The sequence below is a fragment of the Diospyros lotus genome, chromosome 4 (assembly GCF_014633365.1).
Source record: "Diospyros lotus cultivar Yz01 chromosome 4, ASM1463336v1, whole genome shotgun sequence".
Taxonomy (NCBI): Eukaryota; Viridiplantae; Streptophyta; class Magnoliopsida; order Ericales; family Ebenaceae; genus Diospyros; species Diospyros lotus.
The window spans coordinates 1534450-1561825 of record NC_068341.1 but is presented as its reverse complement, the minus strand read 5'-3'; the positions used below and the strand labels follow the sequence as shown (position 1 = coordinate 1561825).

The window sequence follows — 27376 nt, the reverse complement described above, 5'->3', positions numbered from 1 at the left end:
CTTCTCTTTCCTTCTCTCGATTTCTCTCTCTATTTTGTGAGAAATCTTCCTCTCACAACTCATTTATATACACATAATAGGCATTAGAAGGATGTAGAAGGCCCCTCACGTGCCCCTTGCTTCTAGAAACTCTCCACTGCCTCAGTTGGATGACCATTCCCGTCGCAAACGGTTGACAGACTCACATATTCAGTCGATAGCTTCAGCAATCGGTCAATAGATTCCCAGGCAACTGTCGACCGACAGTGCCCTTGGCCGTCAATGGTCGACCGACAGTGCCCTTGGCCATCAACGGTCGACAACTCCTCCTCCTCCTGTCGACAGCTGCTGCCTCCTTGCCTCTTACACCCTACAAAACATCAACAACCCCCCTTCAACGACACGAAAATCCCAAACCCCGATCACGGGTTGTTACACAACAACCTAACAGACATGCCAACTGTCTGTAACAAACGGAACACTAGTTGTGTTTTCTGTTTGTAACAAACTGTCTACCACATAAGCTAAGTAAGAAGCTGAAAATAAACTGTATACAAAACAAGAAACTGAATAAACTCTCCATCTATTCTCTACTCCCTCTATCCTTCCTAATTAGAAGTAATATTCTCCTTAACAGTAAACTAGTAGATTGCAACCAAATGAACAGAAGCCAGAGAACTTTGTGTAGATCTTTAGCTTGATAAATGCCTGGCTAAGTCCTGTACACGAGTCGTGTTTAAGGTTATCTAACATCTGAATTTATGGTTCAAAAAATGATATTTGCATTATAGGTATCTAATTTTCTTGATAAATTTATAAACAGAAAGCAATTATATGATTTAGTTTGGATACAGGGGATGTAGCATGAGTCAGAATAGTTGAACAAGAAAACAAGGAAATTCCAAAAATGGGTGGTTTTCTTTAAAAAGGAGAAGTACAAAACGTAAGGGCCTATTCAGTTGTAGAAAACATTTTATAATTTTCAAGTTCAATTTTATAACTAAATATGTTCTAACATTTTATGTTTCCAAAAGCAATAGCATTCATTTCTAGAAATTCAGAGAACCTTTTTTGATGTTTTCCAATTCATAGTATAAAGTTAAAAAATTAGAAAATTGAGTTTTCTGTTCTCTTGTTGGAGATTCAACCATTCAATAGAAAATTGCAGTTGAAATTAGAAAATGTTTTCTGAAACTGAACAGGCCCTAATTTTCTAGTTTGTTTGACCTCTTAGATGAAAGTGTTTTTTTTTTTTTAAATTTTTATGAGGTGGAAAAAAGGAATTCGTTCTTATCTTATTTTTGGTGTTACAGTTCAATCAGATTGTTCTTAATTTTAACTACATTCGTTGCTTCTTCTATAGTTTACATGCTATAGTTTCTCCAGAATCTTCCAGCCTTATTGTCTTTATCCCTAGAAGAATAAGGAATCCACCACACACATGCACACAGGCACATTACATTCTTCATTAGTCCACCCATGGGTTTGAACTTCTGGTATGATCTTATCCTATTTGACCTTGGAATATGTCATACAGAGCCAATGTCGGCGATACTTAGCCCGTCTTCATTATTTGAGGATAAGAAAAGCAGCAATTGTTACTCAGTGTGCTTGGAGAGGAAGAGTGGCTCGCAAGGAGCTACGGAAGCTTAAAATGGTGATGTTTTCATTCTTGATTTACGTGTTCTTATCTAGTTAAAATTTAAGCTTATGACTTAACTAATTCTTATTCTTTTCTAAAGTTATTGATATATGGAAACATTCTTTTAAAGATTCAAGTTTTTATGGCTATATTTGTTGTGGACATTGAGAGTTCCATTCCTACGGTTTCTGAGCTTGCATGTGGTTCTATTGGATGAAAGAAAGGTCATGCAGTATTGGCTTTAGCCTGTTTTGAAGGAGTTCACAACCATCTTGAGCTAAAACATTTCCGTTTTCTTTGCCTCCTTTAGCTCATGAAGTGGCAACAAAAATTCTTGATTCTTATTCCCTTTATGATTTAATTTTTCTTAATGAACTGTGAACCTATAACTTCTAACTTGTGCAGTAACTTTTCCTTATGCGCATGTTACCTGAAGTAGTTAGATGTTGATTTTACTTTTCTTGTTATCCATAGGCTGCTAAAGAAGCTGGTGCTCTCCAAGCTGCCAAACTTATGCTCGAAAAGCAAGTTGAAGAATTGACCTGGCAGCTAGAGCAAGAGAAACGCATGAGGGTCAGATCTTTTCTACAAATATGCTATATGTAGTATGATTGTGTTACTACTTGTCTACTTATATTGGAACATCTATGTGAATACAATAGTAGATCAACACCTGGAGTCTGTTCTGATCTTTTATTGGTGATGCATTGTTAATATGTAGTCTAGTTGTGTTACTACTTGTTGGTGTTGCATTGTTAATATTAAACGATTGCTAAGCTAAACATGCTAGTACTTGTTTATATTTACTCCCTTGTGTTGGTGGATGAAACAAAAGAAGGTGTGAATACTAGGATTGAATTATGGAGGAATAGTTTAGAATCTAAAGATTTTAAATTAAGTAGAGTGAAAACCGAATATATGGAATGCAAGTTTAGTAAAAATGTAATGTGGATGATTTTATCATAGAACTGGAAGATCAAGTCCTACCAAGAAAATATCATTTTAAATATCTTGGATCAATCATCCAAAAAGGTGGAAAGATTAATGAGGATGTCGCCCATAGAATTAAGGCATGATGGTTAAAATGGAAGAGTGCATCTGCCATTTTATGTGATAGTAAGATTCCATTAAAGAATTTTTTTTTTTATAATATCAACTTTGTTCTATAACACACAAATTTTTCAACAAGAAGGCACCAACATGTACAAAATATGAGTGTAATCGATACGAGATGCTAAGATGGACATTCAACCTTACAAACAAAGATAAAACTAGAAATGAGGTTATTCAAAATAAGAGTGGAGTGGCTTCTAATGAGGATGAGATGCATGAGACATTATTAAGGTGGTTTGGCCAAGTGAGAATATGACCAATAGAGGCTCCCATGAGGAGAGGGGACACAATGGAACAAGCATGTAGAAAAAGAAGTAGAGGAAGACCAAAAATAATTTGGTTCAAGGCCCTTAGGGTTGAAATTAATTATATGGGCCTTATAAAAGATAAAGCCATAGAGAGAAATGAATGGAAATCTAGAATTCATATAGCAGACTCAGCATAGTGGGATAAATGTCTTGGTACGTTGTTGGTCTGATATATGACAGATGTCCCTTGTAAATAAGGAATTGTTTTAGCTTGCATGTTTATGCATCTTTTGAACGTTATGATGATTGATGACAGAATTTGAGTAGTCAGATGTTATATGTCATCAACAGTGCTTAAAGATGCTGCACATAGGTGGCTTTTATTGATGTGTGGTGATCTGCTTTTACTTTTTTGCTTTTGCAACCACCGACATGATGCTGGGTATTAACCCAGAACAAGAGCCTGAATATTGTGGAAATGGCCGACAGATTGGAAGGTTTATATTGATGTTGAATCTTACTGGTGATTCCCTCATATTTTGTTGTTTTAATTCTTTTGAGTAGACTTTTTGCATTCAAATTTAGTGTTCAGAATCCAAATTAATCCATGTATTGTACTGTTTTGTGCAACTTAACAACTAAATTGCTAACACCCTGTTGTCTGTATGGGCCTTGTTTGTTGAAGGCTGATATAGAAGAAGCAAAGACAACGGAAAATGAGAAATTGCAGTCTGCTTTGCAAGAGATGGAGCTGCAGTTTCAAGAAACTAAAGAACTGCTCATTAAGGAACGCGAGGTTGCAAAGAAAGCTGCAGAGATAATTCCTGTTATTGATGAGCTTATGGCTGAAAGTGAAAAGCTGAAGGTGAGCTTGCTTGGAGACTGGTAAAAAAATCCAATGCTCCCCTTTCTCACTCTTATAAAATGAACTATTCTTTTTGCAACTTTTAGTACAAGACATTTGTAAAGTGAACTTATAGTTATTTCAACTTTTGCATTTGATTTTTTTTTCCCCACTTATTTCTGCTTGACTTCTGAAGCTTTTAGAGCATGTGAGTTCCATATAAGATGGTGGTCTCTTTTGTACACAGTTCATAGTATTGTCAACTTGTACTTGCAATTGCATCCCCTTTGGCTCTTCTTTGGTGATACGTTAATTTTTTAAGAAATATTTGATGTATTACTTACTGCAACTATATCGCAAGTGTTAATAAGTTCTCTAGAAAAGAAAATTCATGAAACAGAAAAAGAATATGAAGAAACAAACAAGCTTAGTGAAGACTGGTTCACAGAATTGTGAGCTCTCAGATGTATATGTCATCTATAATGCTTAGAGCTGCTGCAAATAGGTGCCTTGTATTGCTATGCGGTGATCTACTTTAACAATTTTCATTTTGCAACCATGAACTTGATGCTGGGTATTAACTCAGAACAAGTGCCAAAATATTGTTGAAATGGTTGATATATAGAACATTATATACTGGTGTTGAATCTTGCGAGTGATTGCCTCATATATGTATACTTTTTCTTGTCCTTGGGTACTTTTGGCCTTCAAAATTAAGTGTTCAGAGTCCAAATTATCCATATGCTTTACTGCTTTGTGCAATATATCAACTATATTGCCAACACCCTGTTGTTTGTCCTGACCTTTTTTGTTGCAGGCTGACATGGAGGAAGCAAAAAGAAAGGAAAAAGAGAAACTGCAGTCTGCTTTGCAGGAGATGCAAGAGATGGAACTGCAGTTCGAAGAAACTAAGGAACTGCTAATTAAGGAACTTGAGGATGCGAAGAAAGCTGCAGAGCAAATTCCACTAATGCAGGAGGTCCCTGTCATTGATAATGAAGCAATTTATAAGCTTATGGCTGAAAATGAAAAGCTTAAGGTAAGATTTCTTGGAGCCTAGTAACAATACTTTCTCTCTCTCTCTCTCTCTCTAAATGTGTGTGTGTATTTATCATGTTAAATAAACCTTTTCTGTTGCAACTTTTAGTACACAGCATTCGTAAAGTGCAGTACAGTTATTCCAGCTTTTTCATTTCGTTCCTATTGATATCTGAATCTTTCAGAGGATGTGAGTCCATATCGAACAATGGTCTCTTTTGTCACAGGTCATTAGTACTGCCAAGTGTGTACTTGCAATTGTATGCCCTTTTGCTCTTCTTTGGTGATACCTTAATTTGTTAAGCAACTTTTGATGTATTACTTACTGTGACAATTTTCCAAGCTTTGGTAAGTTTTCTAGAAAAAAAAAAAAAAAATCATGAAACAGCAAAAAAAAAAAAAAAAAAAAAAAAAAAATGAAGAAACAAACAAACTTAGTGAAGAATGGTTCGCAGAATTGTGAGCTGTTAGATGTTATATGTCATCAATAATGCTTAGAGATGCCACAAATAGATGCTTTGTGTTCATTTGCGGTGATCTGCTTTAACAATTTTCATTTTGCAAATACAAACAAGTGTGAAAATATTGTTGAAATGGTTGATATATAGAACTGTCTATACTGGTGTTGAGTCTTGTGAGTGATTGCCTCATATATGTACATATATTTACTTTTTCTTGTCTTTGGGCATACTTTTGGCCTTTAAAATTAAGTGTTCGGAATCCAAATTATCCATATGTTCTACTGCTCTGTGCTGTACATCAACTATATTGCTAACACCCTGTTGTTTGTCCTGACTTTGTGTCATGATCCTAGGGTTTACCTAGGGTTTAGAATGGACATATGGAAGAAATCAGGAATGGAGAGTAGAATGGGAGGGAGATATCAGAACGGAAACAGAGAGAATTGAGGGAGAATTCAGAAGAAACAGAGAGGGAGAGAGCATTTGAGAGGGAACGGAATTCAATTCATTCATCAATCATCCATTCTCTAACTACCTTAGCCTATTTATAGGCTGTAAACTGAAGGTACAACACTACAGCAGTCTACAGTACAACCATGGAGGAAATACATGTATGAAACAATTACTTCTATATCCTTGGGTTGTGACACTTTGTTTGTTGCAGGCTGACATGGAGGACGAGGAAAGAAAGGAAAAAAATAAATTACAGTCTGCTTTGCAAGAGATGGAACTGCAGTTTGAAGAAACTAAGGCACTGCTCATTAAGGAACTTGAGGATGCGAAGAAAGCTGCAGAGCAAATTCCAGTCATGCAGGCGGTCCCTGTCATTGATAATGAAACAATTAATAAGCTTATGGCCGAAAATGAAAAGCTTAAGTTAAGCTTCTTGGAGCCTTGTAACAATATTGTCTCTCCCTCCCTTCCTCTGTCTCTCTCTCTCTATATATATCATGTTAAGTGAACCTTTTCTGTTGCAACTTTTAGTACACAGCATTTGTGTTAAGTAAACCTTTCCTATTGACATCTGAATCTTTTAGAGGATGTGAATCCATATTGAATAGTGATATCTTTTTTACACAGTTCCTAGTACTGTCAACTGTGTACTTGCAATTGCATGCCCATTTACTCTTATTTGGTGATACCTTTTATAAGAAAAATTTGACATTTTACTTACTGTGAGTATTTTGCAAGCTTTTGTAAGTTCTCTAGAAAATAAATTGAGTCTGGTGATCTGCAAAAATAGAAATACACTATACTAAAACCATATAAGAATAGAATTCTATATGTTACCAAAACCATGTAGGCATAGGTATCTTGCCAAATGAAGTAACATTTATGGATGTATATATACAGAGAGAAAGAGAGAGAGAGAGAGGGAGGGAGTTACCAGTATTGTTGATCAATACTTGGACATTTAGCAGAATACTATAGCTAACAACATTAGATGTTAGCCTTGGTGCACCTTGATCTGACCCTAGTTAGCAAGGGTGTTGCTGATCCCGTGTGTTGGCCAACACGTGGATTGGTTATTTCTTTGACACGGTCGATGATAATTGTGTGGACAATGACAAAACTGTTATGTGGATTTATTTATGCTTAGTGTACTCCCATAAAATTGAAAATATTGGTTTTTCTATCAAATACAAGAAAAATAGTTTTATTAAAGAAAGAAAGAATTTCTTGAAAATTTTTTATTGTTCTAAAATGACAAATAAGCTTGCATGATTGAAAAAAAAAAATCTTTCTTCTATAAAAACTCGTACATATTGCATGTCCCAATTTTGTCATGGTATATGTTGCCCATTCACTGATTTTTACTTGTACTTGTTACGTGTGTGTGTGTGTGTATTAGATCATAGTTCAACCTCAGAGGTGATGCATCAGATAGTTTGAGTAGTTCAATTTAGTTTAGTCATTTTGTATTTGTATGCCCCATGTTTGTTCTTGTGGGCATTAGTTATTTTCTTCATTTTGATATGCTTAGCAGTTTCCTCTGGTTGGTACAGGCAAAGATTGTATGAACATTGATTCAGTTTATTATCATGAAATGGATATGGGTTCAGTGTATCGGTTACTGTTTGCTACTTTCATGATATGGTAAGCATAGAGGTTTCCTTGATCCTAATGGTCTTATGGTTCATTAGGCTTGACCCAGGTCACCCACCCCCTTATTGGTCGTGATAGGTATTGACTCAGAACAAGTGCCAAAATATTGTTGAAATGGTTGATTTAATATATAGAAAGGTCTATATTGGTGCTGAATCTTCTAGGTGATTCCTTCATATGTATATATTTTTAATTTTTCTCTCTTTGCTTATACTTTGAGCATTTATTGCTTTCATATTTTTAATTTTATTCATATCTTCTACTGCTTTGTGCAACATAACAACTAAATTTCTAACTCTTTGTCCTTTTCTGTTTCTCACAGGCTGACTTGGAGGAAGCAAAAAGAAAGGAAAATGAGAACTTGCAGTCTGCTTTGCAAGAGATGCCATTGCAGTTTCAAGAAACCAAAGAACTGCCCATTAAAGAACATGAGGTTGAAGAGAAAGTGGCAGAGCAAATTCCAGTTGTGCAGGAGGTCCGTGTTATTAATAATGAAACGATGAATAAGCTTCTGGCTGAAAATGAAAAGCTTAAGGTATGGTTGCTTGGAGCCTAATAACAATATTGCCTCTCTCTTTCTCTGTATATATATCATGAAAATGAACTTTTTCTGTTGCAACTTCTTGTAAACAGCTTTAGTAAAGTGCACTTATAGTTATTTCAGCTTTTGCATTTGGTTTTCAAACTTATTTCCTCTTGACTTCTGGAGCTTTTAGAGCATGTGAGCCATACATAGGATAACGGTCTCTTTTGTACACAGTTCATGGTACTGTCAACTTTGTACTTGGAATTGCATGTCAGATCCTTGATCTGATAGAGGGAATTCTCTCTGATCCGAGAGAGAATTCGTAGGAATAAGGGAGGGAATGTCAAATAGAGAGAGAAAAGTAGAAAGAGAGAAAGAATGAGAAGTTTAGGAGGGAGATTTCGGATTTCAATTATCAAATCATGCCTTCACAATGAGTTGGGCCGATCTCTTATACGGCCTCAACTTGGGATTGGCGCCAAAATGGTTGCCAAGTCCCTTCTAGAATCCGTCAAGTTGCCTAACGGTCTACTTACAACTTGCACTGCTTGGAACCTTCTACCAGCAGGCTAAATCCCTCCAAAAATTACAATAATAGCTATGAATAGCAACAAAGTAAAAGATAGCACCAAAGTAAAACGTTACAGCCTCGGTACATGACATTGCATCCCCTTTACCTCATATTTTGTGATACCTTAATTTGTTAAGAAACATAAGATGTTTTACTTACTGTGACAATTTTGCAAGCTTTAGTAAGTTTTATAGGAAAGAAAATTTGTGAAACAGCTAAAAATTATTAAGAAATGAATGAACTTATTGAAGAATGGTTGGCAAAATTTTGAGTAGTCAGATGTTACATGCCATCGGCAATGGTTAGAGATGTTGCAAATAGGTGCCTTGTATTGATGTGTGGTGATCTAAACATTTTTTTGGTTTTGCAACCACCAACATTATGCCTACTCAGAACAAGTGCCAAAATATTGATGAAACGGTTGATATATAGAAAGGTCTATACTAGTGTTGAATCTTACAGGTGATTGCCTCTGATATATGTTTTTTTTTTGCATTTTTTTCCCTTTGAATATACTCTTGTCATTTAAAATTAACTGTTCAGAACCCAAATTATCCATATCTTATATTGCAAACACCCTATTGTTTATCCTGATCTTGTTCATTGCAGGCTGACATGGAGGAAGCAAAAATAAAGGAAAATGAGAAATTGCAGTCTGCTTTGCAAGAGATGCAACTGCAGTTTGAAGAAACTAAGGAACTGCTCATTAAGGAACTTGAGGATGTGAAGAAAGCAGCCGAGAAAATTCCGGTCATGCAGGAGGTTCCTGTTATTGATAATGAAACTATTAATATGCTTATGGCTGAAAATGAAAAGCTTAAGGTCAGCTTGCTTGGAGCCTAGTAACAATATCGTCTCTCTCTCTATCTCTCTGTATATATATCTTGTAAAATAAATCTTCTACTTTTCTTTTTCCTGAGCAAAATAATCTTTTTCTTCTGTCTATTAGCACATGTAAAGTGCATGTACAGTTTTCCCATCTTTCCCAGCATCTGCACATACAATGTTCACATTGAATAATGGTCTTTTTTTGTACACAGTTCATAGTACTGCCAACTGTGTACTTGGAATTGCACCCGCTTTAGCTCTTCTTTGGTGATACCTTAATTTAATAAGTTACCTTGAAAATAAAATTTATGATACAAGAAAAATTTTGAAGAAACAAACAAGCTTAGTGAATAATTATTGACAGAATTGAGTAGTCAGATGTTATAAGTTGTCAATAAGCTTAGTGGTGATCTGCTTTACCATTTCTTGTTTTTCAACCACCAACATCATGCCCAGCATTTTCTCAGAACAAGTGTCAAAATATTGTTGACATGTTTGATATATAGAAAGGTCTATTCTGCTACTTAAGCTTGTGGGTGAATGGCCTATATGTATATATTCTTTTATTTTTGTTCTCTCTTTGGGTAAACTTTTGTCCTTTTAAGTTAAGTGTCAGAATCCAAGCCTATTCATAATATCTTCTACTGCTTTGTAAAAAATAACAACTAAATTGCTAACCTCCTGTTGTTTGTCCTTATCTTGTTCATTGCAGGCGGACATGGAGGAAGCAAAAAGAAAGGAAAAAGAGAACTTGCAGTCTGCTTTGCAAGAGATGCAACTGCAGTTTCAAGAAACCAAAGAATTGATAATTAAGGACCATGAGATTGAAGAGAAAGCTGCAGGACAAGTTCTGATCGTGCAGGAGGTCACTGTTACTGATAATGAAACGATTAATAAGCTTATGGCTGAAAATGAAAAGCTTAAGGTAAGCTTGCTTGAAGCCTGGTAACAATATTGCATCTATGCGCGGGCGCGCGCGCGTGTGTCTCTCTCTCTCTATATATATATATGATGAAAATTAACTTTTTCTGTTGCAACTTTTTGTGCATCACTAATAAAGTGCACATAGTTATTTCAGCTTTTTCATTTGATTCTTTCACTTACTTCTGCTTGAGTGGGTTCCATTACATGATAACGGTCTGTTTTGTACACAGTTCATTACTGTAAACTGTATACTTGCAATTGCATCCCCTTCAGCTCTTCTTTGGTGATACCTTAAATTTTTTTACGAAAAATTTGATGTTTTACTTACTGTGCATATTTTGCAAGCTTTAGTAAGTTCTCTAGAAAAGAAAATTTATGAAACAACAAAATGTTTAAACAACCAGCTTAGTGAAGAATTGTTGACTGACTTTTGAGTAGTAAGAAGTTATATGTAGTCAACTTTGCTTAGAGATGCCGAGAATAGGTGCCTTGTATTGATGTATGGTGATCTGGTTTACCCTTTTTGGTTTTGCATCCACCAACATGAATCTGGGTATATGAATATATCTTTTAGTTTTACCTCTTTGGGTTTGCTTTTGGCATTTAAAATTATTATTTAATGTTCAGAATCCAAATTAATTCATTTCTTCTACTGCTTTGGAAAACATAACAACTAAATTGCTAATGCCCTGTTTTTTGTCCTTGTCTGTTTGTTGCAGGCTGACCTGGAGGAAGCGAAAAGAAAGGAAAATGAAAAGTTGCAGTCTGCTTTGCGAGAGATGCAACTGCAGTTTCAAGAAACCAAAGAATTGCTAATTAATGAACATGAGATTGAAGAGAAAGCTGCAGGGCAAATTCCGGTTGTGCAGGAGGTCACTGTTATTGATAATGAAACAGTTAAAAAGCTTATGGCTGAAAATGAAAATCTTAAGGTAAGCTTGCTTGGAGCCTATTAACAATATTGTCTCTCTGTCGCTGTGTGTGTCTGTATATATAAGTGAACTCTTTTTTTGTTGCAACTTTTTGTATATATTATTTGGAAAGTGCTCTAAGCTATTTCAGTTTTTGCATTTAATTTTTTCATTACTTCCACTTGACTTCTGAAGCTTTTAGAGCTTGTGAATTCTATATAGGATAATGGTCTCTTTGTACATAGTTCATAGTACTGTCAACTGTGTACTTGCAATTGCATCCCCTTTAGCTCTTCCTTGGGGATGCCTTGATTTTTTTTTTTTTTCAAAAATTACAAGCTTTAGTTTATAATTTTTCAAGCTTTAGTTTATGTTGTCAACGTTGCTTAGATATGCCAGAAATATGGTTTATCTATAGGAAGGTCTGTACTGGTGCTGAATTGCTGTGCCTCCTCTCCATTACAAGGTACACCTGTTTTATTGACTTACCTTGGGGTATATTAACTTGGTTGTGATCTGCCTTGTCCCATAGGTCGACCTGAGTCAGAAAGCCAAGGTACATCCTTGGCTTGTGATGGTATGAAATGCCCTAACTTCAATGAGTAAGACTTGCTCTCACCATATCCTCATCCTTTTTCTTCTCATTTTTTGTCTGCTTTTGGTTAATTGCCTGTGGAAACAGTCAATTCTCCAGTTGACTATCACAACCACCAGCTGTTTGTTCTTGGCCTCTGTTTTTTGTAGTCAACCTGCCAATCAACCGTCATGCCCACAATTGACTATCAGTGCTGGTCTCTTGCTGCCTGCCTTGCATACACTTAATTTCAGTTTCTAATCAAGCTTGTTCATAAGATATAAAGTAGAGCAACTCTAAGCATGATTTCAAAACATAGCATTATCTTCATTTTGTATCACATTTAACTGAATACAGCAATATTTAATTTCTACCTAAAGGTAACATGCTTCAAGCGTATGTGCATACATAATGCCGTGCATATCTCCCTTCATTCTCAAGCCCTTTGCCGGTCAATCTCCCATCCCTTGCATGGTATGGGATGTTAAAATGCAATAAATAAGAATAGAATGATATTGCAATTCAATCACACATCATGCTTGTCAGTCACACATTTCATGAAGCCAGCCTCAGTTTTCCCCTATTTTTCTTGTTAACGGGTGCACTATGCCCATCATTTCCCCCTCATGCAACATCATTCCACACATTTCCCATGCCAAGAGGGTTTACACACACACTTTTTTGGCAATGAACCTTACCTTCCTGCATGCTTGACCTACATTATGCATAATGCTCACAATGCCCATACATTTCATGCATATTATCATGTTTTAATATATAACAAGCTTCCATAAAGTCATTTATGCATAATACTAATATAAAATAACCATAATCATGCACTTACCTCAATCAATATTTATTCCTCAAATTTTGTCCCTAAGTTGAGCAGAATTTTCTCCACCCTACAGCTTTTCTCACTATTTTCTGCACTTTCACTGTAATGCCTTTTACTTGAAAGCCTCTCAAGCTAACTCATTTGGTGCTGAAAATGAGAGATTGAAGGCCTATTTATAGGCATTTCTAAGCAGCTGAATGTGTAGCAGCCCAATGTCTGCCCCTTAACCCTTGCTTGGTGGCAGTTTCCTGAAGGGACACTCAGCTATCTGCTTCAGCTGAAGCAGCTGCCACCTTTCTCTCTTTCTTGTTGCTGCCTAGCCGTAAATGCAAGTGTTTCTTTAGGAAGACATCTCACCTGCATGTTTCATCAATTTCGCCACCTAATCATGTTTCTAGAACTTGTTATAAGACTCTACAGATTTTTTAGAGCTGGGACTTTATTAATCATTGTCAATTAACCTTGATTGCCTTAATTAAGTCCTTAATCAAACTCTCTCAATTGTTAACCAAAGTTTATAATTTTTATATATGTAAACTTATTTTTTTTGCCTAATCACATATTAAAAATGCAGATATTTCTCTCTTCGTTTAGTCCCCCAAAATTGACATTAAATTCAGGTACTTATCTGAGTTTTTCCACCTACTTCAGCTAATCTTGGCTACCACCTTTCACATTTTTATTTCAGCAAATTATATGAGTAACTGATTACCTTTTTGGAGTCTCTCATTGGGACCCTCTTCCCATTCTTATTAATTTATAGGATGGCACATGAATCTCGTGGGTTATTGCCTCACATGTATACATTGTTTATTTTTTTCTCTTTGGGTATACTTTTGGCCTTTAAAATTAAGTCAAAATCCAAATTAGTTCGTATCTTCTACTGCTTTATGCAACATAACAATTAAATTGCTAGTGCCCTGTTGTGTGTCCTTATCTTGTTTGTTGCAGGCTGCCCTGGAGGAAGCAAAAAGAAAGGAAAATGAAAACTTGCAGTCTGCTTTGCAAGAGATGCAACCACAGTTTCAAGAAACCAAAGAATTGTTAATTAAGGAACACGAGCTTGAAGAGAAAGCAGCAGAGCAAATTTCAGCTGCTCAGGAGGTCCCTGTTATTGATAATGAAATGATAAATAAGCTTATGGCTGAAAATGAAAAGCTTAAGGTAAGCTTGCTTGGAGCCTAGTAACAACATCGTATCTCTATATATATATCATGCAAAATAAACTTGTTCTGTTGCAACTTTTAATACACAACATTTGCAAAGTACACTTACAATTATTCCAGCTTTTGCATTTGGTTTTTCACTTCTTTCCTCTTGACTTCTGAAGCTTTTAGAGGATGTGAGTCCATATAGGTAATGTTGTGTTTGGCAGCCAGCTCACACTTAACAGTGATGTGAGAAGTTAGAGGTAGAACTCCAACCTGAAAAGCTAGCTTAATAGATGGAGGGATCCTCCTCCTTATATATAGCCCAGGTCTCCCTTGTGGAGGCGATGTGGGATTCTCAACAAGTGAAGTGCCAGCTGTATACAGCTTTCCCTTTAGCTCATCTTTGGAGATACCTTAATTTTGCTGAAAAGTTTGATGCTTTACTTACTGTAACAAATTTTGCAGGATTTAGTAAGTTCTCTAGAAAAGAAAATTGATGAAACAGAGAAAAAATATGAAGAAACTAACAAGCTTAGTGAAGAACGGTTGAAGCAGGCTTTGGAGGCAGAGTCAAAGATAATTCAGTTGAAGACTGCTATGCATAGGTTGTACCATTGAGATATTTTCTCCTTTTGCAAGGCTGCTTTACTTTTTTCAGCCTGTGAAACTCAAACTGGTGCCAGAACATGCATATATCCTACCCAAAGTTTGTTTTTGGTTATATTGTTTGAACTATTTGCATCTTATTTCAGCCTTGAAGAGAAACTTTCTGACATTGAGACTGAAGACCAACTCCTGCAGCATCAAGCTTTGATAAACTCACCTGCTGGGAAAATGTCAGGACATTTAGAAATCAAAACAACTCAGGTCAACATTTTGCAGGAATTATTAGTGTCTTATTTTTTTGTCTCTAATGATTTTATTCTTACCCATGCTATTTATCTTTGCAGCATGCAGAAAATGGTTATCATGTGAGTGAAGCAACATAGAACTGGTGTAATGTTTTTGCATTTTTTCCTTTAATAGCAGCATTGTTGGGATAGTGTGAATTTCCTTGGTCACAAAGTAGCACTATTTCCTACAGGAACCACAGAGTATAGATACTGCTAAAAAGTTTGGTTCTGAATCAATGAGGAGATCCCAGGTTGAAAGGCAGCATGTATGTGCATAACTCCTCTGAGTATTCTGCTGAATTCTACATGCGCTACTGTTTTACTTTTTTTTTTGTGGTATGGTATTAATTTCTCTGGTGACAAAGGAAAGCTTTTTCCTACAGGAACCACAAAATGTAGCAGCTGCTAAAAAGTTTGGTACAGAATCAATGAGGAGATCCCAGATTGAAAGGCAGCATGTATGTCCATCCTGGATAAAAATTACTCCTTTTCAGAGATTTTGAGCTTCATTTTGCTAAAAAGTTTCTTTCTATGGTTGCTGAAAATGTGAGAAAACTGGTATCTGACATCTTGCTTCTGAAACTTCAATTCTTTAAGCATATTTAACACACAAAGTTTGCTCAAATGGAGCATCTGACATAGAAATACTTGTTTAAGTGATATCAAACATAGAAAAGAAGAATTGAGTTGAATTTGGAATTTTATATGGTGATAATTTGGATATTTTGTGAACTTTTTGAGGGATTTTGAGCTTCATTTTATGTATTTTGTTGTTGGAAACTTAGAATAAGATTTTCTTTCTTATAGAATGTCTTCTTTGGTTAGGTTAGGTGCATTTTGCTAATCTTTTCAATTGTTGCAGATGGTTGTACTTGCGTGTAATTGTAGTACGTGTATTTTTTCGTCATACGCAGAGTGTTTATTGCCCTAGTACATTCTATGTAAAGTCTCTTAATTTTGTAGTCTTAATATTTTTTCCCAAAAGGAATTTGGTGTTTATAGAGAAATAAATAGATTTATTTATTGTGTTTATAGAAATAAAAAAACGTATGATAAAGTTGTAGAGAAGTTTTATTGAAGGTTTTAGATAACAAGGCAGTCTGATTTGCTTGCATGTAGGTTATTAAGGACATGTATTATGGAATATAAACATGTGTTAGAATATGTGGAGTAGATAATGAGGATCTTCCAGTTGCAATTAAATTACATCAATGATCTGTACCAGCCTCTTATCTTTTTGCTCTAGAGATTGATGAACTCACTAGGCACATTTAAGAAGAGGTGCCATGTCGTATGATATTTGCTGATAGTGTCGTATTAGCAGATGAGGCAAAAGAAGGTGCTACTACTAAGTTTGGAATATGGAGGGGCACCTCAGAATTCAAAGGTTTCAATTTAAGTAGATTGAAACTGACTATATGGAATGTAAGTTTAATAAAAATGGAAGTGTGGTTGATGTTATTGCGAGACTTGAAGATCAAGTTTAGTAATAAGGTTAAAGTAATGATAAGATGCGATTTAGATGGTTTGTTCATGTGAAAGAAGACTGACAAATTCTCCTGTGAGGAGTGGATGAAACGAAAGATGTTTATATAGAAAGATAGAAAAATTTGATTGAAAACACTTAGGTATGAATATGATATGTATTATAATGACATCACAAAAGATGGTCATGGATAGAGATTGGAAAGTTAGAATCCATGTAACCTACCCCACTTAGTGGGATTATTAGGTATGTAATTGTTGTAAATGGAATTTGGTTGAAGTATTTGTGCCTATTCAACCTATTTTCAGAGTTTATTCTTAAAATTCTGGTGGAATTTTGTAATATCTTGTTCCTGTCTTTTTTGTCCTTGTTCTCTTTCAGACCCAAAAAATAGTAATTCAAGCCCAAATTTTCCCCTGCCTTTTCCTTTTCTTCCTTTGCCTTTAGTTGATCTGAAACGACCTGTTCCATCCTAGACTATCAGTCTGTAGCACCTTTGAAAATCAAGTGCATATATAAAAAAAAAAAATCCTTGAACCCTTCTTTTACTTTATAGAACTTTCAACACTTATAGATAAGTGTGAGTGTAGATGTAATTTATATAGAACTCCAATACCTCTAGAGTTTCCATAACTAGAACCATAGATCCAATTGTAGGCAGCCTTGGTTGAAGTATTTCAAAGTTTCCCTTCATGTTAGTTTTTGCCTAATTCCATTAGATTCTTTATAAAATACCATTTCATTTTGGCATGGGAGGAAGTAATTTGCATGAAATGAACTTAATTTTTGCATAAGTTACAAGTAGTTGACCATGATAATTCAGTGCTTTTGGCTGTCATAAAATTTAGGGGTTGTATGAAATGATGTTGAACCATATACATGACATCTATTTTATGGTTTTTCTAAGATAATGGAGAAAGAGAAATGTAAGATAATGCAATGAGTCAAGAAAGAGTCTATTTTGGAGGACCCACCTGCAAAATATTATTTTTAATTTGACCAACAATTGATCCTTTGTTTATTAAGAGTTAGCTGCCAAACTAAACCATGTTCGTTAAGGCCCCTGCACATATGTCATCTGCTGCTTTGGCCTGTTCTAAGCATGATTCCTGTGTCTGCCTCCAATATGGAGCCGAATCTTATTCAGCCAACCTGAGTTTATGTTTTATTTTTTTGAAAAGAACATGGAAACATGTCCATGATTTAATGTTCTTATTTCTTCAGTTCTCTTAAAAAAAAAAGAAAAACAAAGGATTCTTTACTGGCCTTCTATATGCAACAAAATTGAGATGCTGGCATAATTAAAGGGAACTTGTTTCAGTTGTGACCACATTTTTTCTTTGCCTCAGGAGAATCTGGATGCTCTTATCAAATGTGTGAGTCAAGATATTGGGTTCAGTCATGGAAAACCAGTTGCATCTTTTACCATATACAAATGCCTTCTACACTGGAAGTCTTTTGAGGCAGAGAAAACTAGTATATTCGATCGTCTTATCCAAATTATTGGTTCTGCAATAGAGGTAACTTTTCTTTTCATAGAAGAAGATAATTCCTTTTTGGCTATCCAAGAACCATATATTTTGGAAATTTGAATTATCTAAAGGTGATTAATTGAAGATCTTTTCATATTAATCTACCATTTTGGATTGGAGAATCCTGTTTGAAAGGCCTTTCTTTTAGCATTATGAATTCAGCAAAGAATGGTACCCCCACCCCCCATCTGCAGGCCCCTTTTCTGTTGTTTTTCTTTAACAAGATGTAGAAGTACTTAAAGATGCTAAATCCACAACATTTAAAGAGGGGCAAATGGGCCTTTTCCTCTGTTGTTCTCCATGTTCTTTCTTCAGCTATTACCTTATAGTCTTTCTCTTGTTCCTTCTATTTTTTTTAAGGCTAGCTTATGGCCACAAAGGTCCTATTGTTATTCATGTCCGCATCACCTCAAACTTTGATCCCTTCCAGAAAGTCTTTCTTTGATTAAATTTTTTGAGTGATAACATTTTTCCTTATTTATTGTACATTTTTTGCATAAGTTTGTTTGGCCTTACTTTCAAATCCAGGTAACCAATATGTGATGTGCTCAATCTTGTATTTTCATATTTTTGCTTATGGTACAGACACAAGAGAACAACCACCTCATGGCTTATTGGCTATCAAATACATCTACATTGTTGTTCTTGCTTCAGAAGACACTGAAAGCTACTGGTGTGTCTTCAGGGAAACCACCACCTACTCCAACATCATTCTTTGGGAGGATGACCAGAGTAATGAAATTCTTATTGACTAACTTATTTTTACTTTGGTAAACCACACAAAAATCCCTTGAGGTTTCTGACCAATATAGGAACTTACAAGTTACTTATGGCTTTTGGCAATTATGGGAGTCCATCCATATATTTTTGAATAACACACTCTTGGATTTTTTAAATGACTTGGTAACCATTCTCATTTCTTTTTTTCTTTTGGCAATTTTTTGAGTTTTATTGATGATATGTCTCTATGACTAACTTGCTTTGATTCTTTGTACCGAGGTTGCGCTTCCTTCAACATTTATTTTCTTACCATGTGGTTGTTGTCAAAAGAAAAACGAAGAAAACAAATAAATAAAATTGTCGATCCTGTTAGTGTTTTTGGCTTAACATCTATTGGTGGACAAGGTTAACTTTTGGCCTGCCTTGTTTATTTATGTTAAATTTAGCAGTTATTTACTCTGTATTTTGGCCGAGTCCTCTTGGTCAATAAGGTTACCAAAATGCATCTAATGCCTGAGGAATGTATAGATGTTTGAGAATATGGGCAAGAAATTGTTCTGAAGTGGTTGAAAATTCATTTCCTATGTATTTCCCCAAATTGCTTTTTAGAAGAAAAAAGATGAAAAGAAACCAAAATTGATGAACTAAATCTAGCAATGACAGTGTTTTGGCATGAAAAATTGAAATGCTAATAAGTAGATCCTCAAAAAGAATATTTTTTGTAACTAATTTAATGAATGCTATACTATGTTTTATTGAATGTCTAACTGGTCATGGAAAATTGCTCTCCTGTTGAGAAGTACCATAATTGATTTTAATTATGTGATCTATATGAATCTATCTCTACTTTTCTGGTGCATGTGGTCTATTACTTTTGTTTTCTTGTTCCTTGTACTTGAATTGTACTTTCCTTGTACTGGACATCTGTAACCTATCTTTAACATTGTGAAGCACTGCTATTGGACATCTGACAATTGGCATTAGGATATGGGGTATGTGCATGGCTCAATAAAAATGTTAAATTACACAAGTTTCATATGGAACTGTTGGCCAATGGCAAGCCAAGAAAAGGGAAGGAGAGGGGGGGGGGGGGGGGTATTGTTTTTGAAAATATAATTTTTTTTCCAACCCAATTGAAATACTACGTGTGAATAACTATATATTTATATAATGTTTTTTATTAACTGTGTACAAGCTATTCAAGAAATGAAGATGAAAAATAATAATAATTGTTGGATCATAAGGATATCCGAGATTAAGGCAATGGATATTTGGTTAGGATTAATTCCTAAACTAGAATTAGGATCTTACATATATCTTTCCTTTTTCCTTATTGTTGATTATCTTTCCTTTCTGGTTGTTTCCTTTGTTGTTGTATTTCCTCTCTATAAGAGAGCTGATTGTGTTCAGAGTTAGTGCAATGAGATTATTAAGTTTATCCTAAAAGTTTATCAGAGCCTAATAGGCTGATACACTAAAACCCTAGTGCCTTCATTACATCATCCGCCACCGCTTCATTGGGTTCCTCTTCACCATTGGTCTTAGCCTGCTCGGGTGCCTTCAGTGCATTGTCTGGCCACTAGCACTGCCACTGCCATTGGGTTTGCTGCCATCAGATCGGTTGACCATCGGAGACCCACCGCCGCCTGAGTCTTCACGCGTCCCCACGCGCCACCGTCCAATTCGTCTCCGACCCCACGCGCCGACGCGTGCGTTACCCTCTCGCCTCCAGCTTCTCCAGATCAGCTCTCCAACATTTTTCTCGCCCATCTCTGGTGTTCAACGTGCCTTCATTTCATCCGACCTCTTTCTCATCAACTGAAATAGCCATGCCAGAACATTCAGGCGTGACTCCAGATCTAGCAAGTGGAGAATTGACTCCAATGGCTCAATCAATGGAAGGCAGAATTGGATCAGGGATTGGAGAGCTTCCTGGAATCCACCAATCCTATTGATTAGATGGTAGGAATTATTTACAATGGGCTCAACTGGTACAAACATTCCTCAAGGGTAAGGGAAAAACCAGCCATTTGACTTCAACTCCTCCAAAACCAATAGATCCAACACTTCCAGCATGGGAGGTAGAAGATGCTCAAATCATGTCATGGCTTTGGAATGCCATGCAACCCGAGGTAAGTAAAAACTACATGTTTTTGAGTTCAGCTAAAGAGATTTGGGAAACCAAAATTCATGATGCACCAGTTATATTTGAGATTAAAACCAAACTTAGTAGCACTAAACAAGGGGGCATGAGTGTTACTGAATACTATAATAAGATGCATGGCTTATGGCTAGAGTTAGATCATTATCAGAATATTAAAATGGTATGTAGCGCTAATGCTGCAACTCTTAGTCAAATATTTGAAAGAGATAGAGTGGTTGAGTTCCTAGCAGGCCTCAACTCAGAGTTGATCAGGTTCGGGTGCAAATCTTAGGGAGAGAAAAGCTTCCAGCACTCCATGAGGTCTTCGCTATGGTTAGAAGTGAGGAGAATCGAAGGACAGCAATGCTTCATGAAGCTGGATCAGAAAGATCAGCCATGATCTCCAATCGAAGGGCTGCTGTAGTGACTGAAACTGGTCCAGAAAAATCAGCCATGGTGTCCAACAGAGGAGGCGGATCAAGGATAAAAGCAGGAAGGGGAGAATTTCAGTCTCGGACTGCAAATAAAGAGGCACTATGGTGCACCTTTTGTTGTAATAAACTGAGACATACTAGAGAGACTTGTTTTAGTCTCCATGGAAAGGAAGCGGTTTTGAATCGTTTAGGAAGTTTTAAAAATCTGGTAGCCAAGAATCAAACATATGTATGCAGCAAGGGTCAAGAAGAAGAGGGATTAACTACCTAAATTGATTCTGCTCCGGGTGCTGTTTTTTAAATACTGAAGAGATCTCTAAGTTGAAGCTGTTCCTCAAGACCCTTCAAGAGGGTGCATGCTCTCTTGCACACCAAGACTCCTCAGGTAACTGCCTTCATTCAGCATTTTTTCCAGCCTTTAAGACTGATAAACAGGATATATGGATTCTAGATACTGGGGCTACTGATCACATGACACCCCATTCCTATGTTTTTGATGCCTACCACTCTCTTTCCACCTCTAAACAAATCAAAATAGCCAATGGAACATCTGCTCCAATTTTAGGCTAGGGTATAGTCACTCTAAACCCTCGTTTTTCTCTCAAACAGGTTCTTCATGTACCTAGTTTATCAGCCAATCTTGTTTTTATTCACCAACTAACCAAAGATTTGAATTATCTGGCTATTTTTTCCCCTCATTTGTGTGAATTTCAGGCCATGACAACAGGAAAGATGATTGGTGCTGCTAGAGAATGCAATGGGTTGTACTACCTGATGAGGGAAGACACTTATCCTACAAAGGAATAGCTTCCAGCTGCTACCTACTCATCTCAGTCAACCTTCAATTATAGGGATGTATGGCTGCAACACTACCGATTGGGTCATCCTTTTTTCACTCTATTAAAATCCATGTTTCCTACATTGTTTGGATCTTTAAATCCTAGTTTTTTTCATTGTGATGTTTGTGTTCTGTCTAAGCATCATCGTGTGTCCTATCCTCCTAGCAATAAAATATCATCTACACCATTTACTTTGATTCACTCAGATGTGTGGGGACCATCTAAAATCCCTAACTGTTCTGGGGCTCGTTGGTTTATCTCTTTCATTGATGATTGTACCTGTATGACTTGGGTTTTTCTATTAAAAGATAAGGCCATCATCAGTTCAGTTCTTCCCACTTTCTGTAAAATGATTGCAACTCAGTTTGGTTCACCTATCAAAAGATTAATCATCACTTGCACCAATACTTCCAGCAAGAAGGAATAATCCATGAGTCTTCTTGTGTTGATACTCCCCAATAAAATGGGGTAGCTGAAAGGAAAATGAGACACCTCCTTAATGTGGCTCGATCTCTTCTTCATCACCACAATGTTCCTAAATCCTTTTGGGGGGAAGCAGTCCTTACAGCGGCCTATCTCATTAACTGAGTTCCTACCAAGTTGCTACACAAAGTCCTTTACACTATCTATCCTCTTTCTTTCCCGATCAATTCTTACATTCCTCTCTTCCCCTTCGGGTGTTTGGTTGTGTATCCTTTGCTTACATTCCCAAACAACACCGCGATAAACTTGACTCTCGAGCAATCAAATGTGTTATCTCACCCACTCAAAAGGGGTACAAGTGTTACCATCCTCTAACTCGAAAGTTTTATGTCTCCAAGGATGTCACGTTTGTGGAATCTACACCTTTTTTTGGCTCATCCCAGGCTGGTCCCCAAGGGGAGACTTTGGTTCAAGGTGACCACCCTTCTAGTGACAACCCTTCTTGTGATAGTGACATCTTCTTTCCTTCTGTTCAGCCTATTCTTACATCTTCTCAGCCCCCTAGCCATCCTATTATCTCCCATCAATCTCCAAACAACAGTCATGAATCAAACCTCAATCAAGGTATGACTGAGCAGGAGCAGGGGCAATCAGATACTCTAGAGTTGTCACCCTTTGTCAGGTATAAGGGATCTCCTTATGTATTCAAACGTAGACAGTCCCAGCATGCACCATCATTAGCTCCTAGTCAATGTATGAATCCCATTCAACCTTCACCCTTAATCCAACCTAATGACCTAGACCTACCTATAGCCATTCGAAAAGGGAAAAGAAGTTGCACTCAACACCCATTAACCAATTTCTTGTCCTACCATTGTCTTTCCCAAAATCACAGGGCCTTCTTAGTATCCTTGGACTCCGTTGAAATCCCTAAATCAATTGATGGGGCTCTAAAAGATCTAAACTGGAGGCAAGCCATGTTGGAGGAGATGAAAGCTTTGAAGAAGAATCATACATGGGACTTAGTGCCTCAACCACAGGGTATTACACCAGTTGGCTGCAGGTGGATTTTCAATATCAAATACAATGCTGATGGGACCCTAAGGAGATACAGAACTAGATTGGTCGCCAAGGGCTACACTCAATCATATGGCATAGACTATCTTACATTTGCCCCTATGGCAAATATGGCAACTGTGAGAGTTCTTTTATCATTAGCAGCTTATTTTGGATGGAGCCTACAACAATTGGATGCCAAAAATGCATTCCTACATGGAGATTTGGAAGAAGAAGTTTTTATGGAGTTGCCCCCTGGATTTCAAGAAAGGGAAGCAGGGCAAGTGTGCAGACTAAGGAAGGCACTCTATGGGCTCAAATAGTCCCCCATAGCATGGTTTGTTGGTTTTCCAGGGCCATGACAGGTATGGGATATCACTGAAGCAAGGGTGATCATACACTATTCTTCAAGCATTCAAACAAAGAGAAGGTTACCACTCTATTGGTATATGTAGACGACATAATAGTCACAAGGAATGATGCAAAGGAACAGAAGATTCTCAAGGATAAGTTAGCCAGGGAATTCGAGATTAAAGACCTTGGTTTCCTCAAGTATTTCTTAGGGATTGAAGTTGCTTATTCTAAGGTTGGAATATTTCTCTCCCAAAGGAAATATGTGTTGGACTTGTTAGCTGAGACAGAGGTATCAGGAGGAAGAGGATCTAATGTGCCAGTAGAGCCTAACAAGAAGTTGAGAGTTGATCCTAATAGTCGACTAGTAGATAAGGGCAGATACCAAAGGTTGGTAGAACGTCTGATATACTTGTCTCACACTAGGCCTGATATTGTTTTTGGTGTTAGCCCAGTGAGCCAATTCATGCACAACCCGACAGAAGAACATATGCAGGTAGTAAGAAAGATCTTAAACTATTTGAACCCTACCCTAGCTAAGGGCATCTTGTTTAAATTAGGAGAAGAACTGGATATTAAGGGGTTTATAGGAGCATACTAAGCAGGATCTCTTATTGACAAAAGATCAACTAGTGGGTATTGTGTATTTTTTGGTGGAAACCTTATGTCATGGAAGAGCAAGAAGCAAAGTGTTGTGTCAAGATCAGGTGCGGAGGCTGAATTTAGAGCAATGGCTCTTGGCCTATGTGAGGTGTTGTGGCTAAGAATCATCCTAGAAGATTTGAAGATCAGGGTTCAAGGCTCAATCAAGATGTTTTGTGACAACCAATCAGCCATCAACATTGCCCATAATCTTGTTCAACATAACAGGACAAAACATATTGAAATAGATTGACACTTCATTAAAGAGAAGTTGGATGCAGGCCTAATCAAAATACCCTATGTTTCATCTAAAGACCAAGTGGCGGATGTGTTAACTAAAGGGCTTGTAGCTAAGAGGTTCGAGGATTTAGCATGCAAGTTGGGAATGATTGACATACATTCTCCAGCTTGAGGGGGAGTGTTGGATCATAAGGATATCCGAGATTAAGGCAATGGAGATTTGGTTAGGATTAATTCCTAAACTAGAATTAGGATCTTACATATATCTTTCCTTTTTCCTTATTGTTGATTATCTTTCCTTTCTTGTATCTTTCCTTTCTGGTTGTTTCCTTTGTTGTTTTATTTCCTCTCTATAAGAGAGCTGATTGTGTTCATAGTTAGTGCAATGAGATTATTAAGTTTCTCCTAAAAGTTTTTACAATAATAATAATCAGTTACAATACAAACAGTAAAATAAATAAGGGATAAGAGAGAAAACTCAGTTGTATAAAGGGTTTGACTATTCATGAACTTGACTTCCACTCTTCCCAAGTCATGACTTGAGAGTTCCACTATTGCAAGAACCAACAATACACCTTCTAGTTTGTATGGATGCTAGAAAACCTTTCACAATCCCTTCCCTAAGTAAGTATAAACTCTAGCCCACAGCTAGATCAAATTCCCTCACAAAAAGGTGAGAATATAGTGAGAATAAAACTCACACCTGTTGATAGAATGAAGGAAAAATATATTACAACAATGAATCACTCCTTCAAAGGATGAGAAAAGGATCAATCATTCATGAATAGGATTTGAAGCTAGGCTCAAGAGTAGAGATGATGCTCAGGAAGGTATTTGAATGATCATTTTGAAAGATAGTTTGAATGAATTACTTGTATATCATTTATTTCTATTATAAAACTACTTTTTGGTTGTAGAGAAATCAAGATTTTGACCTTTTGAATCACAAAATTGGAAAGATTTCATCAATCAAATCGGTTTGTGTGATTCATGGAGTCAATTTTGAATTTCCAGAAGGACGATTCAGTTGACTGAATTCTTGTTTCAGTTCATTGGTTCAGATCTAGAGTATTCTGTCTTGTTTCAGTAGACTACAAGATTCATTCAGTTTAACTAAAATTTGTAAACTTTCTTGCAGTTGTTATTTGACCAAGGTCATTCAATCAATGGAGATATCTTCCAATTGACTACAGATCTAATATGGTCATCTAGAACTCTACAATAAGACAATCTTGGTTTTCTTTTGGTCACGTTTCAATCGATTATATGCTCAATCTGGTTGACTGAATTGCTTCAGTAGATTCAAGTTTGGCATGCTACCTAGGTTTAGTTGACTTATAGCATTCTTTTGGTCAACTGAACAAAGGCATTTTGTGAAAATCCATCTCTTCAGTCCAAAACTTTGTGCCAAACATGGTTTAATCATTTAGAACAAGTAAAAACAATCTCTTCAAGCTATGTTTGGATGAGGTCATTTGCGCTATTCATTTGTCATTTGGGATTTGAAATCTCTCCAATGTTTGGGTACAACTTTGTAGAAAGGATTTTGATTTGGGTCAAAATTTAAAAATGAGAGGATCCAAAGGACACCAAAAGAGGTGTCATTTGGACTCAGATAGATAAGCATACAATCATATATATATATGTGTGTGTGTGTGTGTGAGTGTGTGTATGTACAATCACACGTATACATATAGGTGCGTATGTATAAATGTAAGTATGCTAACATACATGCATATATATATATATGTACATATATTTACATTATATGTGTGTGTATATATACATACATATATATGTGCATAGGTATAAATATATGTAGATGTATATTTTTACACATATATTTACATATGTACATACATATAAATGTATGTATGTATGTATGTGTAATATGTATACTTACATACCTATATGCATGTGTGCACATATACACCTATATATATACGTATACGTGTATGTATGTACATGTACCATATATATACATATATGTATGTATTGTGTATATATTGTGTACATATATATGTGCATACACGTATACATGTACATGTATATATGCATCTAGACACATATATACAAATATGTATATATGTATATGCATGTATACTATGTCTATATACATAACTATGCATATACGTATTATACATTTATGTACATACACATGTATATACATTATATGCATATGCATGTATATATACACAAAATATGTGTACAATATATACATGATATATATACAATATATATCTGCATACATGTATGTATGATAGCATTTATTTACATATACTAGAGGGGTGGCTCATGTTATTACATATACATGCATATATACATAAAATACATATATGCATATATACATATATATAATATATATGTATTTACATATTCTAGAAGGGCGGCTCATGCTATGCACATACAAATAAAAAATAAAAAATCTTCAAATGAAGGTCCGTTGGATGGTGCTTGACAATTGTAGTTTAGTTTTTATTTTTGTTTTCCAACCAAAAGTTTAAACAAAACAAGACGTGATGTAGCAGTAAAATTGTTCACAAATTCATTGTAATTTAGAGGGGTCTTAAGTTCAAATCTTGGAGGGTATTTTAGGAAAGAGAGTTTGACAGGGCTTCATGCACCAAATCTGGTGTTTGCATATTAATGGGAGATATTATATATATATATACACATGCATACATACTTTTTAAGCATATACTTTTTAGTTGGGTAATGCTGACTATTCTATGGTTAAGGGGCAGTAAGTGCACCTTCTGTTTAGATGCACCTTTTTTCAGTTTCGAAACAATCCTATTAGTTGACTAAATGTTTTAAAATATGATACATTTATCATCAACCAATAGAATTGCTCCTTACCTAAAAA

At 36.0% G+C, this 27376-nt stretch overlaps 1 protein-coding gene and 1 long non-coding RNA gene across 2 annotated transcripts in view; one reads left to right on the top strand and one right to left on the bottom strand.

The window, feature by feature from the left end:
* Positions 1-27376, top strand: part of LOC127799312 (myosin-8-like) — a 92158-nt gene that overhangs the window by 42612 nt on the left and 22170 nt on the right. The window contains exons 21-36 of the mRNA XM_052333234.1: positions 1517-1636; positions 2096-2194; positions 3668-3847; positions 4644-4865; positions 7754-7966; positions 9138-9350; positions 10069-10281; positions 11000-11212; positions 13552-13764; positions 14217-14356; positions 14504-14618; positions 14702-14722; positions 14836-14910; positions 15028-15102; positions 17480-17650; positions 18248-18394. Coding sequence (XP_052189194.1) covers positions 1517-1636; positions 2096-2194; positions 3668-3847; positions 4644-4865; positions 7754-7966; positions 9138-9350; positions 10069-10281; positions 11000-11212; positions 13552-13764; positions 14217-14356; positions 14504-14618; positions 14702-14722; positions 14836-14910; positions 15028-15102; positions 17480-17650; positions 18248-18394 — 2430 coding nt within the window. The remainder of the gene's footprint in view (positions 1-1516; positions 1637-2095; positions 2195-3667; positions 3848-4643; positions 4866-7753; positions 7967-9137; positions 9351-10068; positions 10282-10999; positions 11213-13551; positions 13765-14216; positions 14357-14503; positions 14619-14701; positions 14723-14835; positions 14911-15027; positions 15103-17479; positions 17651-18247; positions 18395-27376) is intronic.
* LOC127799313 (uncharacterized) overlaps positions 1-27376 on the bottom strand; it is a 48387-nt gene that overhangs the window by 2188 nt on the left and 18823 nt on the right. Inside the window, exons 2-3 of the long non-coding RNA XR_008022594.1 lie at positions 14280-14574; positions 13876-14198 (exon numbers count right to left, since the gene is read on the bottom strand). This is a non-coding gene — a long non-coding RNA (uncharacterized LOC127799313). The remainder of the gene's footprint in view (positions 1-13875; positions 14199-14279; positions 14575-27376) is intronic.